The sequence below is a fragment of the Coffea eugenioides genome, chromosome 3 (genome assembly GCF_003713205.1).
Source record: "Coffea eugenioides isolate CCC68of chromosome 3, Ceug_1.0, whole genome shotgun sequence".
Classification (NCBI taxonomy): domain Eukaryota; kingdom Viridiplantae; phylum Streptophyta; class Magnoliopsida; order Gentianales; family Rubiaceae; genus Coffea; species Coffea eugenioides.
This window is the reverse complement of record NC_040037.1, coordinates 7975453-7990970: the sequence shown is the minus strand read 5'-3', so window position 1 is coordinate 7990970 and position 15518 is coordinate 7975453. Positions and strand designations below refer to the sequence as shown.

The following is a 15518-nucleotide window of genomic DNA, read 5'->3' as shown; positions in this document are numbered from 1 at the left end:
CAAGATTTCGATCCAGAGTATGTTCCCATCCAACAATTAATTAAATAACTATCAAGAACGAAATAATCTTTTAGTTTGATTTTGGTTAAAATTCCCTTTTATGAAAAAGTAGAATAGGAACGGAATAAAAAGGAATAATTGCAAAGGAAAAGAAATCTTTTTTGGATTCTTTTTTCCTCTATTTTTTTTTATTTTAGTTAGAAAAATAGAACTCTTTTCATGATTCATGAATCATAAAGCAGGGTCTAATTCTTTTTCGTAATGGGAATCAAGACATGCACAACTCTTATAATGAACTAAATGATTTCAAGAAGACGATGTGATCCAGTAGTTTATAACCTTTGTTTCCCATCTTTTGAAGCTCCATATTTCTCAGCAAATTCAATCCTATTATTGCTTCTTTCTTTCCCCTTCCCCATCGGACACCTACTTCTTAGCCTACCAAAGTAAACACTATTTAAGTATTTGTCAAAAAATGAACAGGATAAAAAATAAATGATCAAGTATTCTATTAGCAAGATATAAAAAAAAAACAAAAAACAAAAAGGTTGACACAATGAAATGATTCTTGAATCATGCGTGTAGTAGTACAATATTATTGAGGAACATCCAACTAATTTTTGTTGTGCAAGAAAAATAGTTTTCTGACAGTAGAGATGTCAGAATGTGGATCTCCACTAATGCCTTTCCTTGTCATCCCGTGAGAAAGGCCAAGAGCCCTTTTGCAGTTCTCAATTTAAATGGATACTAATAATTGGATTGAATTTCATGGCTTGGAAAGTAATCCAAACAAGAAGATTTGTTACATGGTCCCAATGCCACTCGTAAAAACGTACCATGCTTCTACAGCAAAAATTGACAACGTCCAAGATTCATAGCAAACTTATTAGTGGTTTGAAGAGGAGGAGTAATAGGAAGATTCATTCAAGGAGGAGAAATGGTCAATTCCTTTTACAACAGCTGAAATGAAGTGTCTCTCTCGAGACCGTTTGCAGCTATTACTGCAAGATGTACAAAATATGACGTCTTGTCAATAGACTGAACAGCACTAAGACTCTTGACCATGAAAGTATGACATTTATGCTCATGGGTACGATACCTCTACAGAAACGCGGAAAATTTTTTTAGCATGAAATTACAACTTGTTCGTCATGATAAGATTATTAATGACGAATAAGAAGTCCGTAACCGTATAATTAGACTAAACTCACAATCACAATCAGCTCAAATGCACAAACTCAATCCACATTCCACAACGACTTTCAACCGGCCACCACCACCAATATGACAATTTGGTTGGATAAGGAATGAATGATGGCTAAAGCCCACCAACATTTTTTTTTTTTTTTTAGTATGTCTTCTTTTCTTGCCCAATCACAACCACTTCAGTTAGATTCCATCCAAATGACAATAAGAAGAAAAGCCTTAGATGCCAAAGTGCTTTGGAATCATCAAATTCTAAAGTCTGTCAATATAAAATTCAAATCACCTATATGACCAAAACCTTCTAATCCCATTAGATTATGGAGCTTAACAAACTTCATTTATTAGCACCTTCTCAGGATTAAACTTACTACACAAAGCACTGAGTTTGAACGATCGATTTTTCTAACGGGTGTCTAACACAATTACATTCCACCCAACCCATCATATATATACATACACACTAATAATTACTACTTTCTCTTACATTTATACACTTTCTCTGATTTAACGAGTGTCCACTTGAAAAGGAGCGTTGAATTATTAAATGTCAATCCACTGTGGTGCAAGGTCTTGCTATAATAATTTCATTAATCATCTTGTGCGGGAGTTTGCCATATATTTTATTCTGTCTTTTGTAATTCATTACGGGCCACGGATTGTTTAAACTTGAGGTCCAGGTGATGCTATGGATAGTGGATTTCTCTGCTGGAATGGGCTCATTAATTTCGGTGCACAAATTCATCGCTCCAAAATGTGTTTGGACTAAAAACTCCGCGCGCACTTTTTATTTTTAATTTTTTTTTGTCAAAAAACAACAATGGTGTAAATGATCGGCGTTGTTTGGCAGGCAAGTTTTTTGCTAAGTTTGTCTGCTACAAGTTTTTTAAAAACTTTAATTATAGTAACCTCAAAAAACTTTTCAAAAGTTTTAAAATATACATTTCAAAATATTCAAAAATTTACATACTTCAAAAATTTTTTTTAAAAATTTCTATAGTATGTTACAGTAAAATTTTAGACAAACACCCAAAAAACTCACTTGTCAAACGGTAACTAAGTAATATTTAGTTATTCAAAATAACTGGATAATATTTAATGGATTTGTCTAATGAGTGCTCAGTGAGTACACATTAATACATAATTACATTTTTTTAAAAAATGAAGTTAAATTAAAGAGTAGGCAATAATTATTAGCATATGCATTCACGCGATATGTTTTTTATAATTATGTGTACTGACAAATTCTGATAAAAAATACCCTATGCTTCATTGTGTAATAGGATGCTCGTTATGCTTTTGTTAACTATTTGGTGTTGCAACAGGTAACCAACAAGGGGTGGTGGCGCAGTTGGCTAGCGCGTAGGTCTCATAGCTAAAGAGTGATCCTGAGGTCGAGAGTTCGAGCCTCTCTCACCCCATTGTTTTGGATCTTTCAATTTGTATAATTTCATTTCTAAAAGAAAGAAGCTTGTGAAGGAGAAGAAACATATGATCTTCTCTTCCTTGTCCGTACAATGTCTAGAGCACAATACTAGGAAGATTGCGCAATTCAAATTTTTAGCAGAAGCTCCATGATGTTCATAGTTTTTAAGCCCTTTCTTTGTTTGGTAAGTAAGAATTTCCTACAAAACAAAGGAATTGCATAAAAGCTATTCAGAAAATCATGAACTGGATTGCATTTTTTTGAAATTTTTTAAAAAAATTACTATAACAATTAATATATGTAAGGTAAAAAGATGATTGCAAAATATATTCACAGAAAACATAACAATTTTTCTTTGGAAAATTGCTTTTCAAACAAGGCTGAATCCTAAAAATTGCAAAAATGGATATACAGGTATTTTTGTATGACAATTGAAGAATCAGATTCAGTGTGTGGTCTGAAAGCCAAATTCCCAAGCAAATGCCAAAACTAAAAATAAGAAACCTGGGCACACTCTACCTTTAGCAAAAACAGAGGTTCCTTTCATGGTTAAATTATCAGAGTAACTGGAGCAAATCCAAGATTTCAGTCATCAAAGAAAACTATATACATATCCAGAGCAAATTGCAAGTTTACAAGAGTAAGAGTGATCAGTGCCAATCAAGCCCCCCAAGTGTGGTGGAACCCATCCCTTCCCATACTTCAGCACAACCTACTTCTTCATTATCAACACCTTCCATACTGTCGTCCCACCAGCCACCCCCATTTGCATCTGTTATGAACAGTTAAAAAGAATATGAGTGATCTTTTCCAGATGGACTGAGTTAAAATTTCATAGAAACTGGAAATGCTGTTTACTCCTACTCAATTATAGCTGAAGACTACTTGGAAGTTATACATACAATGATTGAACAAAAGATTTGGCTTCTCATGGTTTGCCAAGCTCTTCCTTCTTCCTCCTCTCTGTGTCACTGAATCATCTCCAAGGACTGCCACAAGCTTTTTAGCTGGTTTTTGATAATCACCTTATAATTTACAAAATGGGAGCAGCTCAGATTCTGACTCAAGTAAAGATGCTTGTGACGCAAATCTCCAAGAAATGTAAGGTATTGCACTCGTGTTCTGAAACCCACAACTAAAGTTGAAAAATTAAGATCTTCCGTTAACATGTTACAGTAATTCAAACAAAGGGACACTCAAAAGAGCAGCAGTTAAATGTAAAACCCTTAATAAGGTGAACCTTGAGCTGACCCTAAATATTTGCCTGCTCTAAAATCACGAAGTATCATCCTGCAATCTCAGACCTTTTAGAAGAAGATTAGTAGTTAATTTGCCACCTTTCAGTGTAGACAGTGCCATATACAGCACGAAAAGCAAATCCCTACCCCTCTCTGACACACAAGAAATGGAACAGACAGCATAGACATTCGCATATTTACCTAGCCAACCTTTTATGGTCAGTAAGCATTCTCCTAGTTTGACGCACTAAATAGAAAATTCTCCAATCTAAGCGAATTTTGCAGCATTAGAACCAAGATTATTAAAAGAAATTTAAGTTTGCATTATATACCTAATTCTTGAGAAGCACTGCATAAATTGCTTAAACCTAGTTGGAACTACAAAAAGTGCCCAAAAGGCTCGGAAACTGAAAGAAGTTGGTTTGACTCAATATACTCAGAAAATGTATTACTTTGCATGTTGAAATACCATCAATGGAATACAACAAGATTATAGCTCCCTATAACAATATAAGATCAAGTAATCTTTAGAAGCAAAAGGAACCATAGATGGCTTGCGTTCACTAATGAAACGAGTAAGAACAAACCTCTCTTTCTTTTTCCCGATTCCTGTATCTCATATTCACCTGTGGTGGCACTCATAAGCTTGTTACTACCAAAAGAATTTGCACTTTTTGTCTCTGTTGTAGAGTGCTTAAATTGTTCAAGGACAATATCAACAGCGAAATCCTTCTCCCCATTGCTCATTTCCTTCTTGCTTGTTTCTCCTTTTAGGGGGTTCACATCCTTATAACTGACTGGGGACAGAAATGGCCTCTCTTTCCCCTGCGACAACAATCCATTTGAGTTAAATTGCCCAAATAACTTTTCTTGTAAGGTTAAAGAACATGAAGCTTCATATCAACATCAAGGCAACCAATGTGTAAAACAACAAAGAAATGGAAGGCATCAGCTTCTTAAATTAAAAACTTTTCTACCTTTCTGTTCACCCAATTTTGCTTAACACTATCCGACCCTCCCCCTTAAAGAAATAAACCCCATGCACGTTTGCCATCAAATGGTTAATTTTTCAGCAGGGTCCAGATGAAATCATTAATCAATCTAATGAATTAAATCAGGGTCCAAGACATTTTTGTTAAACCTCGGGTGCTATCTCTTTCAGAGCTCAATTAAGTAAACAAAGCCAACAGGCTACCATACTCCCCATCTGTGACCAAAATCCCATAAAAATTCAATCTTTAACTAAAACTTTCCAAGTAATAAACCCAAGACAGAACATCATAAAACACGAAAATTCCTACAATTTCCTTTTCCCTTGTTTGATTTCTGAAGAATGAAGAAGAATTATGCTAATAATTACTCACCTGAGCGGATCCGGGTAGGACAGAGCTTTGATGCAGCTTTCGATTCAAGAATTCGGAGAGTGAAACTTGCGAGCCCTTTTCATTGCTAGCTTTAATTTCAACAGTTTTCTTAAAATCGCTAGACCTGAAAATTATTAACAAGACGATCAAATCAGCAGATTGAACAAATTAGCAGAAATAACAAAAAAATCAAAATGCAGGATTGCTTTTTCTGCAAATTGGTGTTGTTTAAGGATTTCACAGTTGCCTGTTTGATGAACGAAAGATGAATGTTGAATGTATGGATCGCTGACCCAGTGGCCTAATTGAAGATTTATTTGGGTTCATTTCTTTCTTTCTTTCTTTTCTATCTATGATGATAATGATAGTTATCTATTGTAATTCTCAGTTTGTTGGTGCTAGCTTGGGGTTTGGAAACCGAGCAGTCATCGGGTTTCCCGTTTCTTGGCGGCAAAAATTGAAAATTTTGGTGAAGGGGGGCAATTTTATGCTTTTGAGATCGGGATGTGTTTGGTCAGTAGGATTGAAGGGAAAATTTCTGACGTCTTGGAAAAGTCTGAAAGAACCCGTTTGGATTGCATTTTTTGGTGAATTTTTGGGGGAAAAAAAATTACTGTAATTTTTTTTTTAAGTATAATGTATATGAGTTAAAAAAGTTATTAAAAATTGTGTAAAAAAAAATTCACTAAAATGTAAAAAAAAAATCTCTAAAAAATTACAATCCAAACCGAGCCTAAGGAGGAAAAGTCTGGTCGTACAAATTGCATAGTTTCATAAACAGTTATTTCGAGATTACCCATTAGCCGGGAGAGTTTATAAATAAATACAGATCTTTGGTATCATCTTCGCTACTGATATATATCATAAGACCAATAAGTTGATTTGAAATCTCGCTGTCAATTGTTTGACCTAAAAAAGTAATCTTTCTCGGTAAGTCGGTTGATTAGGGTAGAGGTATATTCCTTAGAAACCGTACATGCACATTTTGGTGCATATGGCTCAAAAAAAATTACGAAATAAAAAGAATCAACGTAGAGGGCTCATTTAATTTAGTGGAAACAAAGTGCAACGTGATAGTTATTTTGATCATTATAATATTATTCACCAATCTAGTGTTGATATTTTGTGTAGTATAACAATACTGTTAGAATAATTTGAGATAATTCGGAAATTTTCTCATATTTTCAATAAAGATCAACCTTCTTCTTTTTTTTTGTGTTCCCAGGGAAGGCATGTAGCAGACCAAAAAATCATCATCAATCTGGGGATAGCAACTCCCATTACATCTGTAGCCAATAGTAACTTGACCTATTATGGAGGTGTTTTAAAATTCTCAATTGCAGGCTGGAAGTTCAAATGAAACCTCCTTTTGCCAGGAATCTGCACAGCCATTTCCCCCTCTCCTTGTGATGTGGTTCATCCTGCAGTCATATTCTCTTGCCTTCAGTTGTCTGATCTTCTGTATAAGGTTGGTGTAAGGGCCTGTAGTTGGGTTTTGTTCCACCAGATGCAAGGCAGCTAAAGAGTCTGATTCAGCCAATACCTTCTTTATGTCCTACTTCCCAAGCTAGCTTCAATCCACAGCACAGGGACCGAAGTTCTGCTACCGTGTTACTTGCTATTGTTATATTAGCCGAGAAATCTCCCCTTTAAAAGCTTATTTCATCTTGTAGTGGTCCATAGCTCTTGCATCGCCTGGGTTCTCTGCTGATGCACCATCTACATTGAGTTTGACCCCTCCTGTTGGGGGTATACTCTAGCTGATCATTTCTCATTTGCTTGTCAAAACTTGTGGTGTCGTTTTCCACCGCATTTTGTGCTTGAATGGCTTGCTATAGTAGATTATCAGCTGTTATCCTCAAATTTCCCTCGCAGTTTCTTCCCTGATAGTCATCATTTCTTGCTGCCCATGCATGGTGTATGATAAGTTGAAAGTTCAGCTACTAATCCACATTTTCTATCCTGCCAATCTGTTTTAAACTTAAAGTTCCAAGTGATCTATCCCACTAGGTCTTTGTTGCAGAAATCTCTCCAATGAGTTGGATGTACCATCCTTTTCCATGTCTCAAATATCTATTGACAATCTCTGAGGACATGGAGTGCTGTCCCTATTTCCCCTCGATGGATACTATCCATTGCCAATCTGTTTTGTTTCCAAATCTTTTCCCATGCTTTGCATTCTTCTAATGTACTCAGTTCTTGAATTCCCCAGTCATATGCTGATCTAGTAGAAAACTGCCATATTTGGTTCGTGCACCCGTGTTTGAATGTCTGGGTTGTTTGGAGAATTGTGAACACGCATTGCTCTAAACTTAACAACACAAGTTATTACTTCAACAAATACTCCCTTAAGAATTCCCCATTTCCATCTAGTTTCTTCCTCCCAGTACTCTCCTGCTTTCCTGTTCAATTCTTCTTCAGGGATGTTACAAGTAGTTACTTCTCTCAAGGGTTCACTTTTGGAGCCAGATACCAGTTCAGAAGTTGATCTTTTGTCCATTTCCTATCCTCCACTGCAACCCTTTCATTAGTACCTCACTCAAGACTCTTCCAAGGGTGTGATACTCTGCTTTTTCCTGAAATGTGCAATGATTCCCTGCTGCCCATATTTTGCATGAATCACCTTAGCCTAGAGTTGGTTCCTCTGTTTCATAGTTCCCCAACTCAGCTTTGCAAGCACAGCTTTATTCACCACTTTCAGCTTTTTAACTCGCAATCCTCTTCTTAGCTTTGGTTGAGTGACTCTATTCCATCCTTGATCCTACATGGTGTATTCTCCTTTTAACCTCTTTGTGTCTTTCCATAGGAAGTTATATCAAATGTCGAGCTAATTTAAATTATTACGTGATATCTGATTGTAATTTAAATTAACTGAAGACTTGACATCGCTTGAAAATCTTATTTGAACCAGTAACATGTCTTGCGCAATTGCTGGTGACATGCCCTAAACCTAAAATTATAGATTAATTAACCTCCTTTCCTTCTGAATTTGTTGTTATTACTAAAAAGGAAAGTAGTAGAATAAAGAGAAACATACACACGAATATACACACAACATTATTATATATTCTTTTAAAAAAAAAAAAAACTTCTTCTTTTTTGAAAAAAAAAAAGTGTGCTGGCCAAAAGTCTTCCATTCTTGTCTTTATTCACTTATCTCCCAAATTAGGGCAGAATGAATACTAGCTTCACTGAGGTGATGTACAGGTGGGGGTTCTTGCTCACAGTTTCCACAGCTTAAACAAATATCAGAAATTCACACAGTACACACACTCAATCAATCAGCATGGAAACCAAATCAAAACCAGAGCCACGTCAAGAACCTGATCATCATCATCATCATCCGGCAAAAAAAACCAAAATCAATCACCCAATGGAGGAAGAAGAGCAACATCCGTCTGCTTCTACTTCCAATCAGGATCAGGAATCATCTTCCGAATCAATAACTTTCCCAGACTTCCCTCATGAAATTCTGGTTGAGATCCTTTCAAGGCTCCCGGTCAAATCCCTTGTTAAATTCAAGTGTGTATCAAAAAGCTGGCTTTCTTTGACCTCAAACCCCCATTTCATCAAAGCCCATCTCAGGATTTCAGCAAACAAGGATGATTTTAGGCACCATGGTCTTATTTTTACTGTTCTCCCTCCAAATTCCCACTCCCACCTCAAGCAGTGTTCTCTTCGTTCTGCATTAAATGTGGAAATGAGCATTATTCAGGTAATTGACATTGATTATCCGATGAAGAGTCCTCACAAGTCAGTTTGGGTCGTGGGTTCTTGTGATGGATTGGTTTGCATTGCTATTGAAGAAAATGATTTGTTCCTGTGGAACCCCGCTATTAGAAAATACAAGAAATTGCCTGATTTGGCGATTAGATTGAAGCATGGTTGTTATATAATTTTCGGTTTTGGATATGATATGTTGAATGATGATTACAAAGTAGTTGCTATATTCTGTGTTTTCCGTGGTGGTAATGACTATGAGACTGAGGTTAGAGTATACAGTCTGAAACATGATTCGTGGATGAGGATTGATAATTTTAAGGGTGGTGTTCCACTGGATGATTCTGGGAAATATGCAAATGGGAAGCTCCATTGGGCTGCCAGTCGTGGTTTTGATTCGAACCACAGTTGGAAAATTGTGAGCCTTGATTTGGGGAATGAGTCTTATGGAGAGGTTGAGCGGCCAGAGTACGGGGATGGTGTGTATGATTGGACTTTTGGAGTACTCGGAGGCTGCCTGACTGTGCTTTGTGATTATGAGTGGACTCGTGTGGATGTGTGGGTTATGAAGGAGTATGGAGTTAGAGATTCTTGGAGTAAAGTGGTTTCTGTGCCCTATTTAGATGATCCTGAAAAATCTAGGTATTCCTTTCCTGTTTGCTTGTTAAAGAATGGTGAAATTCTGCTCGTCTTAGGTTCGGGTTTGGTTCTGTACAATCCACAGAGCAATACATTCAAGTATCGTCAGATAAATGGAGTTGAAGAAGTGAATATGTATGCTGAGAGCTTGGTTTCCCCTCTATTCATTGAGGAGAATAGCTGCGTTATTATGAGTAAGGCTGCAGAAATAAGGGGAGAGAGCTAATGATCATCTTTTCTGCCACTTGCCGGTGAGGATCTCCTCCCTCCCTTGCTTCTGACTTTCCTGTAACAACTCAATTTTTGGTTCTGACTGTAAATTGTGTATCACATATCTGGAATATGCTAAGTCGGATGGTGTTATTCTGATTACTTTTGTTTGCAAGAGGACGTTTATTGCAGAAAGTACGTATTGACTAAGATTTTCTTGTTACTTTTAAACAATTTCAGAGGTCAGACAGCCTATAGTTTGGTGTTTGTTCCTTTTGGTTTTATAACTTTAGATCTATCTGGTTTCAGCTTTTGAAACTGCCCTGTTCTAGTTCTTTGATAGTCCTTCATTTGTTCATTTTCTAAAAGTAGTTGGGTGGAAGAAAAATTTTATTTAATGGTTCTGGTAGCTTAGGTGATAGTTGAGGACACTTTGGAGGAATAGTTCATCAGGATGTAAAAGAAGCCTTAAAGTTTAGCAATATCTCTTTCACCTTATCCAACTAGTTTTTCCGGCATTGCTATTTTTTGCTTTTCAAAACAGTCCAAATGTGTGAGGCTTTTAATGTCATTTTACGGAAGAATCCTAGAATAAGTAGCTAGTGGTGTGAGTTATGATGAACTTGATAATCAGCCTTCTGTATCTCCAACTCGCTTCATATTACAGTTTAATACTACCCATCTGTTCCCTAAATTAATTATATTTCCAGATACTGCAATTGCATATTACTGAGCTCTAATCAAAGTTCATATTATCATCCTTTTGCCATCAACTTTTAGTAGCTTGTTGTTGCAAATAGTTATGATGAAGAACCTGTCAAAGTAGAACTGTTAAAAAGCGCAAAATGTCACTTATTCACATTGTCCGTTGGTTCTCTGAAGACAAACTTTGGTGGTTATAGCTTAACCTTTGATGCTTGATCCTTTCATTTCCATGGAGAGGCCAGGCCTAACAAAGTACTTTACTATTTTCAAGGATCATTTGAAGAAAGTTTCTATACATTGTATATGATAGTTGACCAAAATAGAGTAGTTAGCTACTGTTTTCAAGAATCATCTGGTTGTTTTTAGTTGGACTGCTGTCTCATCTGTGGTATACTCAATTTAGTTCACCCAAATAGTCCATAAAGAGTATGTGCAAGTTAAAATCAATTTGCCAATCACAAATCATTAGATTTGAAGAGGTGGGCGTGGTAGAAAAAGAAAAATTGTGCCTCTAAATCTTTCAGAAGTGCTTCAAACCCAAAACAAAGCACTTCTGATGTAGAAAAAGAAGAACTGTGCCTCTAAATCTTTCAGAAGTGCTTCGAACCCAAACCAAAGCACTTCTGATTTTCTTTCTTCATGGAACCTACAACGTGGCTTGGGTCTTATGCTTCATGACATTTTACCCTTCACATCATTTGATTTAAAAAATCCATCTTTTAGGAAGGTCTACTCACTGTACCATTTTCAATTATGGAGGGCCTTTTAAGAGCAATTTTTGGGGCAGCATGCCTGAATTCCTTTTAGCAAAATCAACACTTAAGTAGCTGACCTATCCTTGCCCTTTAGCAATTTAGCAATAGTGTAGCGCAAAATGAAGCCTTTCTTATGGGAAATTATATGAAGCAAATGTAATGGCACGTCCTTAATGAGCTTTAAGGACAAATTACCAGTGCATTTTGTTTAAAAGATGGCTGCCAATGGTTCCTAATGATTCTCCAAAGTCTTATGCCTTTAACTGCTGCTTCTTGCCCTGTTTCATAATGAAGTATGGGTGCCATTACCATGAAGTATCAGATATTTATCTAGCTTTAGGCTAGAATTAAGATGTTTAATGAAGTATTAATTTAAAATTAAGACTAAGACGGGCTCCTTTCCCTTTTCCTTTTGTGGTTATTTTTTGCTAGTTATAACAGGACTGGTAGGAAGATTTTGTTTTACTCTATGTCACAAGTTTACTGATTTTCGTACCCTATCAAATAGTTAGTAGCTGTAGAACCATTGACTGTGATTAAAGCTTACCAACCCTTAACCACATGAGTAGAATTAGCTATGGCACTAGTTGATACGTTTTTGCAGTAAAGCAACTGTGTTTATGCTCTTTGATCATTTTTTCTTTTGTTTGATTGATTTTTCATTTTCTAAGTTGAATACACCTCCTAGACATCAACCTTGGCAAGATGTTTAATTGAAGAGGCTTTAGTTGGTAGGAGTCCCCGATGGCAGCCTTGACAATAGCACTTCAGCTTGAGTAGTATAACCTTCTTGGCCTTTACACTGTAAAAGATAGAATTTAGTTCTTCTGAGTGCCATTTTCTCAATCCTCAATGATATTGTATTGTTGCTCAATGAGGAATATGCAGCTTTATGCAATTACATCGTTGACTACTGAATGTAGCTTGATCAACCAGCAACCTGAAATCATTTCAATTTGATAATCTTTCAACTTGCAGCGACATGTGGTATAGTATGAATTATCAAATGGTTAGTGAAGAAACTTTTTTTTATACAGGGTGCTGGGAAGTTGAAGCTAATGCTGGTTGAGTTTGTTTTTATCTATTTCAACAAAATGCAGGGAGCATCAGAACCACAAGAGAACAAGGCAATATAAGCTTGTTCCTAGTTTCCACCCTATGCAGGCTAGGGAAGTTTCTTATTGCAATATGTTGTATGTAAGGGATATGTATGAGATGCAAATGACTGTAACCATATTCTCTTTGATTTGGAGCATATTTTGGAAATGATGCATTTGATTCTGACTGGGATGGGGAGGGTATGGGGGGGGGGGGGGGGGTTAGTGCTGGTTTCTTTTATATATGCTGGCTCTTGTTTCTTGTGATTCATCAAGATATTTCTGTTTATTATTTCATTAAGATGAATCCTGTCATCAATCAAATAAACCACATTTGTCCAATATGACAAAAAAGGGGAAAAAAAGGTCTGGCCAAATCAAGGACAAGCAGGAAACTACAGAATTAAGTTGATAAAAGAGAAAAATTACATGTGGAAATCAGGTGAGTTTGGGTTAATGTCAATCGTGGAGAATCATTGTCAAGAAGAATGATGTGCAAAGGATTAGTCCATAAATTTACGTTATGGACTTTGGATCACTTCATTTGGCTTGCATCCAATGCTTGAGAAGCATATCAATTTTACATAACACTGTACCATAACTTTGGCGTCGTCTTACAGAAACATGTTTTAGAGCGGCGGCAGCCAAGATTCCAACAACAGTGGTGAAATATCAACAATCGTCAGATTATGAAGAATTGTGTATAAACTATAATCCGAATCCCTTTTTGGAGCTCCTTCATAGATCATAATGCCGAAAGCATTTCCTCCAAAGCCTTATTTTATCCATGCCTGTCTCAATAAGTCGTCAGTTCAAAAACTGTGGATATACAGCCGGCCTGTGCTGCTGCCTGGATTATTAGCCATCATCCATATCCTTCCACCAACATAAGATGCGTTTTTGCATCCATTGCATGTAAACTTGTGGATGGCAAAACGCCATACAAAAAGTTAACACTCATACAAACTAATAGAGATAATCTATGAACTTTGGAAAGAAAAAAAAAATAGGATGTACTTTTTGTCAAAATCCAAAACTAAGCTAAGTTTTTGTCAAAATCATGAAAAATGCATGTTGGGGGATAGACCTTGGCTGCTAAGTATAGCTAGCAAAGCAATATTTGTAAAGGGAGGGAGAGAAAATGTAGGATTAACGATTAATTGGCCATTATTTTGCAAGCCTAAGTATAATCCATACCCTAAAGCAAAGGATAAATCAGTATGAGAAGGCTAGGTTAATTAACTTCAAAAACTCTAAAATTACCATCCATCCCTTAATTAGACATACTTGGTCCAGTAAAGTAAAGAATTGGACAAAATATATATCCGTCTTTTCGTGAAAATAGAGCAAGGATCGATTTTCTGCAATCAATGAAACAATGGAATCTACCTTTGCCTTGCGATACAAACAGAAGGATCCTCCGCACAAACTGGTCGGTCGAACAGGCAAGCCCGCTTGGGAGAAACTTGTATTCTCTTCCCTCCATGCACCAAAGAATCCCAGCCCTGCCTTTAAATTTCCATCCTCATCTAGTCATTTCTAACACCCCCCCCCCCCCGGGGGGGGCTATAAGTTCCAAACCTAACGTCAAGTGAAGTAGGGAAGGAGAAGAATCAATGGAGGAGCTACCAGCACCCCTTGAATTACTACCCCATCTCCCTAATGAACTCATCATTCTTGAAATCCTTCCAAGACTCCCAGTCAAGTCACTTTTGAAATTCAGGTGCGTTTCGAAATCATGGCTTTCTTCAATCTCAACCCCGCATTTCATCAAAGCCCATCTCGAAAAATCATCCCAAAACAAAGATCACAGTCACCACAGCCTCATTGCACACTCTTCTGCACCACATTTAGCTTTCAAGAACTGCTCTGTTCAGTCTTTGCTGCAACAGCCAGTTACTCATGCAACTAATGTTAATTATCCCGTTGCAAATACCTCTAGTTCAATCTCTGTTGTGGGTTCTTGCAATGGGTTGATTTGCATTGTTGTAAACGGTGAACAAATTCATATATGGAATCCATCCACGACAAAATCAAAGACGTTGAATGACTCAGATTTTATAAGGGAGAAGCATTGCTACACTATTTATGGTTTTGGACATGATGAGATGAATGATGATTACAATGTAGTGGCGATTATAAACCCTCTAATCGTGTGAAGATTGAGACTAAGGTTTACAGCCTAAAGAGTGATAAATGGAGGAGGATTGATGATTTTCCCGGTTTTTTCCCTTTCTACAGTTGGGGGAAATATGTAGAAGGAAAGCTACACTGGCCTGGTTTCAGTGGTAAGCAAGACAGGGCTGTTGTTTCTTTTGATTTAGCTCAAGCTAAATATGGAGAATTGAAGCTTCCAATCAATGGAGATGGAGCTTCGTTTCCGCTACTCGGAGTACTAGGGAGGTGCCTTTGTGTAATGTACGAGTATCAGTGGTCTAGTGTGGATCTATGGGTGATGAAGGAGTATGGAGTGATGGAATCTTGGATCAAGATGCTTACTTTTCCAAGTTTTGGGATTCGAGGCCATGTCCCGTTGTGCATTTCAAGAAATGGTGAAGTTTTAATCCAATTTGAATCTACTCTCAAGTTGTACAATTTGCAAGGTGATTCAGTCGGAAATCCTAAGATCATGAACATGGATGAATGCTGCGATGCAATCTACTATGTTGAGAGCCTGGTTTCTGCAAATGCTAATGATAAAAAAGACAGGCGACATGGATAGCAAAGGCAAAAGAGGCAAAAAAGGAAATTTTCTGGGTTTATTTCTAGTGTAATGCCAAGTATTTATTGTATACCTTTTCTATTTGAGTCTTCTGGCAATTAACAATTTTTTTTTTTAATTTCATCATGATGAATTCTGTCATCAAACAATTAATAAACCAAAATTGGCCAAATGAAGATAAAAATTAGCCAAAATGAGGAGGGAATACATAATTATTGAATTAGATATAATTAGAGAAAACTTGCATGTGCAAATATTTGGTGGTTTGTACTTCAAGTGAGTTTGGGTTGTCTTAAACGTGGGCTGAGCGATCTTGGTTTACGTTTAATTTGCGCAACTAATAACTATGATCAAACCTTGGATTTAGTTTGGTGAAAATGGACCCTGAAAGGTTTGTTAATACCACTATTTTCTTTATCACTCAACCCGACCTTCTTCC

At 36.7% G+C, this 15518-nt stretch overlaps 3 protein-coding genes and 1 non-coding gene across 4 annotated transcripts; 3 read left to right on the top strand and 1 right to left on the bottom strand.

Moving 5' to 3' along the window:
• Nucleotides 1-2539: 2539 nt before the first annotated feature.
• TRNAM-CAU lies at nucleotides 2540-2624 on the top strand. The gene is given in 2 exon segments: nucleotides 2540-2577; nucleotides 2589-2624. It is a non-coding gene; the product is annotated as a tRNA-Met (tRNA).
• A 549-nt stretch (nucleotides 2625-3173) lies between these two features.
• LOC113766935 lies at nucleotides 3174-5671 on the bottom strand. The gene is made up of 5 exons (XM_027311093.1): nucleotides 5479-5671; nucleotides 5232-5355; nucleotides 4455-4692; nucleotides 3532-3654; nucleotides 3174-3401 (listed from the first exon to the last, which is right to left on the bottom strand). Exons 1-5 carry the CDS (start codon nucleotides 5556-5558, stop codon nucleotides 3280-3282), a joined length of 687 nt encoding a protein of 228 aa, XP_027166894.1. The 5' UTR covers nucleotides 5559-5671; the 3' UTR covers nucleotides 3174-3279.
• Nucleotides 5672-8412: 2741 nt separating this feature from the next.
• On the top strand, nucleotides 8413-12541 carry LOC113765816 (F-box/kelch-repeat protein At3g23880-like). The gene is made up of 2 exons (XM_027310066.1): nucleotides 8413-9841; nucleotides 12298-12541. The coding sequence occupies exon 1, from the start codon at nucleotides 8518-8520 to the stop codon at nucleotides 9814-9816; it is 1299 nt and encodes a 432-aa protein (XP_027165867.1). The 5' UTR covers nucleotides 8413-8517; the 3' UTR covers nucleotides 9817-9841; nucleotides 12298-12541.
• Nucleotides 12542-13973: 1432 nt separating this feature from the next.
• Nucleotides 13974-15079, top strand: LOC113765924 (F-box/kelch-repeat protein At3g23880-like). Its single transcript, XM_027310163.1, has 2 exons — nucleotides 13974-14512; nucleotides 14599-15079. Exons 1-2 carry the CDS (start codon nucleotides 13974-13976, stop codon nucleotides 15077-15079), a joined length of 1020 nt encoding a protein of 339 aa, XP_027165964.1.
• The last annotated feature ends 439 nt before the right edge of the window (nucleotides 15080-15518 follow it).